General features: G+C 42.9%; 1 protein-coding gene across 1 annotated transcript in view; it reads right to left on the reverse strand.

The window, feature by feature from the left end:
• LAMB4 (laminin, beta 4) overlaps window positions 1–10,145 on the reverse strand; it is a 44,576-nt gene extending 34,431 nt beyond the window's left edge. The window contains exons 1-7 of the mRNA XM_009324387.1: window positions 10,112–10,145; window positions 8,707–8,864; window positions 4,873–5,008; window positions 2,805–2,878; window positions 1,957–2,145; window positions 1,293–1,356; window positions 522–736 (exon numbers count right to left, since the gene is read on the reverse strand). Coding sequence (XP_009322662.1) covers window positions 522–736; window positions 1,293–1,356; window positions 1,957–2,145; window positions 2,805–2,878; window positions 4,873–5,008; window positions 8,707–8,864; window positions 10,112–10,145 — 870 coding nt within the window. The remainder of the gene's footprint in view (window positions 1–521; window positions 737–1,292; window positions 1,357–1,956; window positions 2,146–2,804; window positions 2,879–4,872; window positions 5,009–8,706; window positions 8,865–10,111) is intronic.
• Window positions 10,146–10,491: the final 346 nt, after the last annotated feature.

The raw sequence follows: 10,491 nt of genomic DNA on the forward strand, positions 1-10,491 counted from the left end.
GAGGTAAATATTTTCCAGGATTAAAAACCTCTTGTTCCCAGAAGGAAAGAATTTGCAATCATGTTCCTGAATTTTTTAATAATCCATTTTTCATGGGTTAGCTTTGCATTATCAGCTATCCTTTGTGCCAATGCCTCCTCTTCTGCCACAGAGCCCCCAAGCCCAGCTGGAGTGTGGAATGCACCCAACGAGTGGCCATTCAGGTCTGCACACAGCACAGGCTACTTACTGCATTACATTTGCACCATTACAGCTCTGGTATTTTGCTGCTCTTTTCAACATGTCTTGTCCCAGTTGCTTTTGAAACACCATACTAGTGCCAACAAAGAGACAGCTTCTGAGCAATCCAGCCCAGGGTTTTAAAGAAAGAAGCTGTATTGAAACATTTTACAACTTAGAGTTGCAAATGGTCAATCCAACGGTCCTCAGAGAAGTTCCTTCCTCTCCCTCCTTCCATCTCTTCCGTCCCCCAAAATACCAGGTAGGGACTGCCCTTGTTGGAGACAGTGTTAATGACGCACCATCCCAGACTGATGGAAAACATCTCCCCGCAGATTCTGCATGGGATCACACTGGCTGGCGTGGCCATTGCAAAAGCAGCTGCCCCGCACAACCATCTCATAGACAGCGTAGTAGTACTTCTCAAGGGGATCACTGTGCCTTCTTCCAAGCAGAGCATCCCCAAGGGTGTGGAGTTTAGTAAAATTGATCCTTAGGTTTGTCAATGTAATGAGCTCTGGAAGGAAAGAAGAGAAATCAAAAGCCCAAGTTCACTCGAAGTTGAACAGTATGAAATCTTCAGCTTGCATCAGTCATCCAAGAATTTCCCCATACTGAAGAAATAGTGAAAATGATCTGATATTGTCCAAGACCAGTAACCCATACAGTGCCAGGGCACGGACCCACTCCTGGCACACAGCTGTGTAAGTGTTAGCACCCTCCTTGTTACGGCTCTGGCTGGGACCAACCTGTGTATTCCCAGTCAATGTCTTTGTGGGTTCATGTACAGCTCTGGGACTGCTCCCAAAAGGCAGTGTGAGTTGGGCCACCTCATCCCAGAAGGAAAGATAGTTCAGCTGCATGCATGAGCTCTGCAGAGCTGTGCCGTTTGCCCTCAGGGCTAGAGAACAAGATTGGCCCATTTTATTTATTAATACAGATGTCTCCCTACGATCTTTGGTACCTAATTTTCAACATCATTAACTTACACCAGCTGAGCTTTTCACCCTTTCGGTGTACAAAACAAGGAACACCAGCAAAGCATCTCTGGAAAAAACCTGTACTGTCCATACCTTGGATATATGGCACATATGGATTTTCTATTTCAAAGCTGGGATCCAAAGCTTTTAAAACAACCTGCAAAACAAATTAATACAGCTCTATAGATCACTGAAGCTATTATTTTTGGATATAAAGTCTGTTACCTAAAACCCATTAGTTACTAATGCCACTTTACTGATCCTATAAAAGAAAAAACACAAGGCTGTGGCCCTGATTCAGCAAGTGCTCTCACCCTTTCAACCTGGCCTTGGCTGAGCAAGGCAAAAAGACCTTTTGGTGGATTGATGTGTCAGGAGGAAGGAAAAGCAGTGCCCTAGAGTGATGTAGAGATGGGACCAGCACCTACCAAAGGGATCAAAGGACAGGCCCCTGCTTTTAGCGGTAGAGGCTGATGGAGAGTCAAGATCTCTTATGAAGGGGACTTCCATGTAAATTTGGAAAGCAGGAAAGAGCAGTAGAAGGTTTTGTACAAGTTGTTTTACGAGTTCATTTGGATGTGAAACTGAGGGTAAAGTGCAGTGTTTGTCTTTCCCTCTTACTTCAGTAAAGTCAATAGCACTTCATGTCTCAGAACCTGTATAAGGGGATTTGACGGATACAGACAAGACACTCTCAGCTCCAGAACAATAGCCATGTATGATCTGAACTGATACAAATGCAGACACTTGGCAATACCTCGCCTTCAGCCGAGGGCTCGATGTCTGAATATCTTGAATCACAAATGACGTCTCCCACACTTTTTGCTGGACCAGAAGAGATGTTGGGAAAAGAAGCTGCACAGTCCTGTGCAAAATATCTAAATGCTTTCCAGGTCTGACCAAAGTCGGTGGAGCGCTCAACCAGCATTGCTGCAGGCCGAAATGTCTGCAAGAAACATTGTTTCAATAATTCCTTAACCAGGTGTTGATAAGACATCTCAGGGGTTGTTCTATTGACATTCCTGTTTGGGGATGCCAACAGCTGCCAATTAAAATTCTGTATTTGGGAGCTTGCAGGCTCCCTACAGGGCTACTGTGCTGGTTACATGATTCTCTAAAAAAGCCAGATTCCTCATCTGAACCCTCTCAGCAAAGGGAAGGGCAACCTTCCACATAGATATAAGGTTGCTTTCTAAGTAAGGAAGTTTACCATAACAATGTAGGAATTTTGTAGAAAAAAATTAGTAACCATCTAAATCATAATGGGTAGGCGTGAGAAGACCGAACTAACCTTGAAAGAGCAACCTCAGTTCAGAAATGTCCTAAGTTCTTAGTACTTAATTTTGCAATTTAATTTTTTTTCAGTTTTAATTCTCAGATTTATAGAAAATAGGACCAGAAGGCATATGAATAGGAAGCTATTCAGTCTATCCTCCTCCCCTAAGGCAAGATCAACTATAACTTAACCATACTTGACAGGTGTTTATCTAACCTGTTCTTACAAACCTCTAAAGATGGAGCTTTCACTGCCTCTCTAAGCAATTTATTCCTGTGGTTAAGTAATTAGTGTATAACATTACATAAACGCTCTGGTAGAAGATGTACCTTAAAAGTCAGGATAAGATGGCTGAACTGGAATAAAGTTTCTAGGTCCAATCTAATGCTGACATGGTCAACGCCTGAAAAGAGAATGAAAATGAAGTGAAAAGCACAATGCGCACTTTGGAGGTCTTGCTGAGACAGCTTTCCTGTGGGGAATTTAAAGATGCCTTTTCCAGCATGGCAGCCAGGCTCTTTAGGACATCCCCTGTCACAAACCCAGCGTGCAGCTGGATCGCTCTCTCGGGGGCAATGCAATGCGCTGCCTTTCCGGCACTGGCACCGGCAAAGCCGCACAATCACAGGGAAGTGATCGTCCCCCCGTACTCGGCACTGGTGAGGCCGCACCTCGAATACTGTGTTCAGTTTTGGGCCCCTCACTACAAGAAGGACGTTGAGGTGCTGGAGCGTGTCCAGAGAAGGGCAACGAGGCTGGTGAGGGGTCTGGAGAACAAGTCTTATGAGGAGCGGCTGAGGGAACTGGGGCTGTTTAGCCTGGAGAAAAGGAGGCTGAGGGGAGACCTCATTGCTCTCTACAACTACCTAAAAGGAGGCTGTAGCGAGGTGGGTGTCGGTCTCTTCTCCCAAGTAACTGGCGAAAGGACGAGAGGAAATGGCCTCAAGTTGCGCCAGGGGAGGTTTAGATTGGACGTGAGGAAAAATTTCTTTACTGAAAGAGTAGTTAAACATTGGAACAGGCTGCCCAGGGAAGTGGTTGAGTCACCATCCCTGGAAGTATTTAAAAGACGTGTAGATGCGGCACTTAGGGACATGGTTTAGTGGGCATGGTGGTGTTGGGTCGATGGTCGGACTCGATGATCTTAGAGGTCTTTTCCAACCTTAATGATTCTATGATTCTATGTCACTGAGTCTGCAGGAGATGGTTAAAGGTCCTGTTCAGACCATTCAGACTGTAAGTGATGGTGATGGTAAGGTTCTGGGTTTACGTCTTCCTGTATCCAGTAAGATTTTTTTTAAATCCATCCAAATAGTTTGCTTATTTCTAAGAAAAAAATGAAACCAAATAAAAATATGGGGTTTTCTTCATGCTAAACAGATCTGTTAAACCCTTCTATACTGCCAGACCTGATATTTGTCATAAGCAGAGCTATCGCACCAGGCATCTTCCAAAATTGCAACAAGTACAGAAAAAAACCCCACAATTCACACATTCTCTGTAGAGAGTTGCAGGAGCTTAGCTGATATACCCATTGTTCACATCTGCATGCAGCATGCCAGGGCTCCTGCTGACCAGGATGTGCATGAGACCTCATCCCAGAAGAAAGATGTCAAGAGCAAGAAAAGATCCTCTCACAGCTGGCCCACAGCTTTATTGACATTGATGTCCAAAACTGGTGACAGTTCCTTGCTAAACTCCATGAAAAAATAAGGCTTATGAATTTTAGTTGGATAGCCAAAATAGGGGTAACATATTATCTTAATTTTTCTATGCCTTAATTTCCAACCAGTCAAATGTTTTTTACATATTCATTATATGTCAAATAAAGTAGAGTAGATGCTATTCCTCCTACCATGCCTTCACAGAGAAGCTGTAAGGATATATAAATTGATATCATTGAAGAACTACTACAGAGAAGCTTGCGACAAAATTAACATGTGGCAATAAGGGTGTTGATAGCCAGGCTTCATTTAATTATTTCCTAAAGTATTCATGCTTTACACTGCAAGCACTATTTTTTTAAAATGGATATTTGTGTTTTACACACTCTGTCATTACACATCTGTAGGCAAATGTACATTTTGCCACAAATCACATTTCCCTGAAAAGCAGACACTATGAAAAATACATGGCCACCGTGTATAACACAGCACTGCCGCGGGTCCTCTGGCCAGCTGTTGGAGATACCTTGCTTAAAATTTGTCTGTAGAAAAACAGAATTTCTGAAATCCTATATTGTTACACACAAGTAGGTTTAAATCACTCAGTATTACCGAATCAAAGAATGGATGCAGTTTTGTCTCATCTCTTCATGAAGGCAACGTGATAAATCCCAATTACATAAATAAATCTCACAGTAACATTTTGCAGTAATATTTTCACAAAAAAACTTACCATTTTCTGACTGCCACCACTTTTTTTTCCTATCAGGCTCAAAAGTTGTGATAACATTTTCAACCATGTGACTGTTGTGCTGCGTATAGGGATTATACGGGTATCTGGAATCACAGAGAAAGCATTTCTGTTCAGCCTAGAAAACAAAATGAGCAGGATAAAAGATGAATTTGGTCTTTTCTCTAAAGATCCAGTGGATGTACACATATTTATGCCCTTGCAAGATTGGAGCCTTTCATGTTGCTTTGGGTGCCTGTGCTTTTAATCACTCAGGCTTTCATATATAAGGGACAAGCCCAAGAAAATCATCATATGCACAAACCATGCATATAGTAAATGTTGGCCTTGGTTTGCCCCAGGTACTCTATAAACAATACATTTTTTTCAGTTGTGGAAAAGGGATCTCATTAAGAGCAAAGAAATAAGTTTGTCAAGGTGTTAATTCTGGGTTTAGCTGCCAGAGGGTTTGTTTTGCTAGAGTTTCTCAGGAGAAATTTATTTTTTAAAAGTTGAGCTTTATTCATGTCTCATAAAGGCTGTAGTAACTTTCAGCCAGGGACGGCAGTGAGGAGGCAGAGGGGATACAAGGGAGGATTGGATCTTTCAAGATCTGAAGAAGCCTTGAAGAGGAACATTCACTAAATCATTTATGCATTTTTTTTCTCTCTCTTTTGCACATTTTCTGGCAGGTCAGACACCCAGCCAGGAGCAGCAGACAGGTGATGTTGCACAAATGGAAGGCAAGGCTGGATCCAGGTAGAATGTAAGTAGGTGGTCTGGGCTGACACCACCATGCCGACCACTGTCAGTGCCTTTTGAAGGCATAGGGAAAATGGAGAAGTTTAAAAACGAAGCAAAGGAGGAAAATCAGGATGTCAATAGGATGAAAGGGTCTTGTTTGAAAATGTAACAAGCAGAAGACGAAGGTGGCAATGATTAGCCAATACCTCAATGCTGAATGAGAGGCGTTTGTCTGCAAAAGGGCTTTGAAAGCGAGGGCAAGGAGCTCCTATTTAAGGTGGTAAGAGGGGGATTGAGTGGGAGACCTAAGAGGAGGTGACAAGGTTAACATGCTGGGCTGGGAGATGACCCGTGCTGAGTCATCTGGACAAGCCCAAGCAGCGTGTGATCACAACCAGCACTGCCATGGGGAAGCGAAAGGCAGTGGTTGTGCTGGGGGATGCCCAGCGCGGGCAGAGGCGGCTGTGCTACGCAGACAGACTCTACAAGATTTCGGCAGAGCCTGAACACGAGGACTCGGGGATAAGCCAAAGCAGAAGGTGATGCCTAAGCTGTGTGCCTGGCTGGCAGGGACACTGGCAGGGAGAAGGGGGGATGACACAGCACCCCAGAGGGAGCTGAAGGAGGAGGCACAGATTCGGTGCCCTTGGCTGGGAGGCTGGCAGGGATGCTGCTGAAAACAAAAAGTGGAAGTCAGTGGCAGGAGCTGGGCTGGAAATGACCCAAACGTGCGGAGGGGCACCCTGCCCGGCATGCTCAGGATCTACAGAGAAGTATTAAGAATGGTTTGGACATCTTTGTATTATGAAATCACCTGGGAATTATTCACATTTAAATAAATGAAGATATATAGATTTACAGGTATGGTATAATTCATGTGTTTTAAACATTACGATAAATACATATTATATTCGGTAATTCTATACCACACTTGACAAATGTACAAATATACAATTTAGAAGATGAGACAGAAATACAAAAAATACTGTCATCTCATTTCATAAAGCTCTGGTAAGGAGAGCTCAGGTTATCGAAGCATTTGGCAGGACTGTGCACACCCACTCTCTGGTTTGTATAGACACATACAATATGACACTCGGTCAACTTATGTTTAAGGTTGCTCCCTAAAAATCTTTTTGTGCCGCAAAGGACAAGCACGTGCATGTCCACTTAAGGCAAGTCTGGCAGATCCCATTTGCCTCTGAAAGTGTGCAGCTTTATACTCTCCTCAATACTGAGTCCTCTTTCTTTTCCTTTCACAACATGTGTAATTAGTAAATCAAATCATAGGGCTAAAAACCACTTAACCTACATTTAGAAACAATAAGACACATTAAAGACTGAAAATAATTTGCAGTGCTTCTTTTCAAACACAAAGCAATTAAACTCTAATTTTTTTTTAGTCTAAATTTTCAGTAAGACATCCCAACCGAGTACTGGCTCGTGGCAGCTTGCCACGTTGACTAACACAAACTTTCACAAGTACAGTTTGCTCTCATCATGATGTCTGACACAGGTCATCAGTAGGGGAACTGGGGGAGGAAGCACTTGGCTTTGCAAGATGCAAAAATTCCTGGCCTGTCTCCAGCAAAGCATTCAAGAATGTGCTGGTGAGAAAGAGAATTGAGTTGAGTGGGACTCTCTGATATACCTTAGGTGACGCACACATTTAAGGGCGGCTGGTACAGCAGATCACATTGCCAGAGCATAAGCCTCTCTCTCTCAAGCTCTGCAAAGCAGCAGAATTTGTGGCTCTCATTCTCTTCAGGAGACAGTCACCAGGGGTCAAGATACGTTGAAACAGCATTAAATCACAGGGATTATTGTGGAATAGGTGTTCCTTTTCATGAGTCTGTATTTACATAATTCAAAGGATAAGTACAGGCAAGTAAAAATATTAATTTTTTATTGCTCTTTGATCTCCTCTTAAAAAGGGAAGAAAAAAAGGCAGTCATCCAGCTAAGGGCCAGACAGACGACGTCTCTCAGATGGCTCTTTGTGCCTGAACCAAGCAGTGCCAAGACTCAGAGCACAGACAATGAGTTAGTGCCCAGGATCCACTTGTTCAAACAACGTGGGGAAAACGAGCAAAGGGTGAAGAGCGGCTCACAGGCTCTTTTGGAAGAGGAAAGAGGTATTTACATTTTGCAGAAAACCATAGCTACAATGAGTAATTTGGAGCATTGCTTGGTGCCATCTCAGTATGGCAGAGCTTTGCACTGTAAATGTGTCACAGTGTTTTGCCAGAAGATCATAAACTGTAATTATTTTCAAATGCTTATAAATTAAGCTGTGTTTTATTAACTTCCTCTTCAGCCTACAGCTGGTATTTAGTGAAAATATTTCTATTTGCGACAATTTATTAGCTCAGTGGGGCCAAGTCCTCCAGGACATGCAATAGGGGAATTCCCATTTTTGCCTGCCCGTGGCTCCTGCACACCACTGGTCCCCCACGGCCCCCATCGCTGCAGCCAGGGAGTGACAGGCATCCCTCTGATCACCCACGTTTCGGATCTGCCCACCCACCCACATGGCCAAAGACTGGACTACACCGCTAGGTTTTTCCTCTGCCAGAGATGGCTTTCTGCTTTTATCAATGTTGGTCTAATTTCAGTTCAAAAGACATGAGAAGACATGGTGTGAATCACTTAACAGGCTGCCTCAGGTCTCAACACTGTATGGGACATGTCCTCCAGCCAGCGAAGGCCAGTCAAGGCAGTGCCTACAGCCTGCAGGACCGCACTCTTCCTCCTAAGCACTCACGCACATGCAAACTGTGGTCCTTACCTCTGAGGCATGAGTGGGAAAAGGACCCGCAGAACAAAGCTCCTTCAGAAATCCCTGGCTTATTTGCATCTCATGGATGTATCTCCCTCTTGAGAAGCTATACATCACTGTGGAGGCTGTTTGCTGCCAAACTCTCCATGTGTGCTGTAATAAGGCATAGCCTTCCACCAGGCTTATGTCATGCTGTCTGATGTTTTTTCAGACAACTTCAGTAGAAACTTCCTAGTCTGGGCAATTTCCTTTTACAGATGAGAATACTGTTAGTAAGAGGAGTTCAGTTTACTAAAAAAGAACGAGCAAACCAACCTCTAGGTAGCCTATAATGCAGTACTTCTGAGGGCCGTTCATTCCACAGGTCGACGAGGCCGTTAATTGCTTGCTGCGACCCAGGAGGAGGTCCCCAACGGCTGGGTGGCAGGACCCAGCATTACAGTCATCCTGTGCATGCTGGAGTCTTATCAGCGCTGAGTGCAAAAGAAGATCAAAGAGAGATGAAATTGTTTTGTATACCCAACAGTATTCTCCAGAGAAAATCAGTTACTTCCTAACATCAGCAGAAAACTAAATTATCCTTTGCCTGTACTCCTTTTGTCCTTAACAATATCGTTTGGTAGAATCTTGAAGAGCTTTGGTAATGAACAAACCTGCTGCAAAATCATTATAAAAAATAAAGCTAACATATTGCAAATCTATGCTAAAACTTAAATTCTCAGCACATTATTGTGCAGTAAACATGCCAATCTGCTACGAACAATAATTTGTTATGCTTCCTACTGTGGCATACCCATAGCCAGCACTCCTGCAGCAGAATCACAGACGTTTCAATTAACTCTGTGAGCAGAGCCAGATTTGGATTAATTCTGCTGATTTCTGCTGATTTCCAAGTGATAATGGTGGAACTGAGACCGGGATTGATGTCAGGGTCCCTCAGATTTTCTCATGATTTGTAACAAACCTCCTGGTCTGGTCCCAGAACCCTCTGTTCAGACCCCATGGAATGGTCATTAATAATTAAACAGAATAATTCTGAATTATCTAAATAATTGCAGGATCTTTTGGTTTATTTTGCCTGAAACAACTTTAAATATTTTCCCCATTATGTTACAACTTCCCTTACAGGGCTTGTCCTTTTAAACAAGTTCTATCCTGAAACCCTGAACAGGAATGGGTACCTTGGAGGCTTTATCTGTTCAGCTTTACTTGGCTCAACTTGTTATAAAGAGTGCAGTTAAAAAAAATACAATCAATACATGAAGATCCCACAGAACACCAGAAGCAGTCATGCAATTACAGCAGTAAATATACAGTATTTTACAGCCAGGTTTCAGTCTATGGCTCAGGCTATACTTCAGATGATGAGTGAAGCTTGACTCTTTAGGTATAAAGCCATGCATATGTTTGGTTAGCCTGTCCTTCTTTATTTATCCACATCCACGATATTAGCTGTCAGTAGATAATGATTGCCCCTTTCAGGACCTGATTCAGACTCAATTACAACAGTTACTCAATTACTCAATTAGCTTTTCTTTGTATTTAAAGGTTTCATATCACTCATAGCTCCTAGGCAGGAGAGTGGGGAATAAGGACTCACTGTCACATGTTTCTTAATAGCGTATATAAAAGAAGCACTCTAACAAAATCTTAGAGAAATGTCTAAATCACATGGTAATATTTCAAAATTGGCCTGAATAACTGTAACGTCTGTACTTACTGAGGTGTAACAGGATGGCCAGCCCCAGCCTCATGCCTCCCCGTGAAACTCAAACTGGTGCCACTGCAAGAGAAGAACTGGTGGGTCACCCAGTGCTCTGCCTCACCAGGACACCCCTTGTGTGTAGGCTTACTCAGAGCTAGCCTTTAGTAAAGTGACAGAGCCATAATAAAAATATAAAGGTTAAAAGGAAACCCTGGCTTTGATTTTGTTTTAGCAATAATTTCTCCTGACAATTTTCAGGACTGAAATCGGGATGAAAGCAGAGAGACACCTCACAAGTGCTTTTAGAGAAGACCATAAAAACATATTCACACTTAGTTTAAAGTAAAAACAAAATGCTATCAGGAAAAATATTGTAGTATTTGCATATAAGCTAT

Source organism: Pygoscelis adeliae, unplaced genomic scaffold, assembly GCF_000699105.1.
Source record: "Pygoscelis adeliae isolate BGI_AS28 unplaced genomic scaffold, ASM69910v1 Scaffold315, whole genome shotgun sequence".
Classification (NCBI taxonomy): domain Eukaryota; kingdom Metazoa; phylum Chordata; class Aves; order Sphenisciformes; family Spheniscidae; genus Pygoscelis; species Pygoscelis adeliae.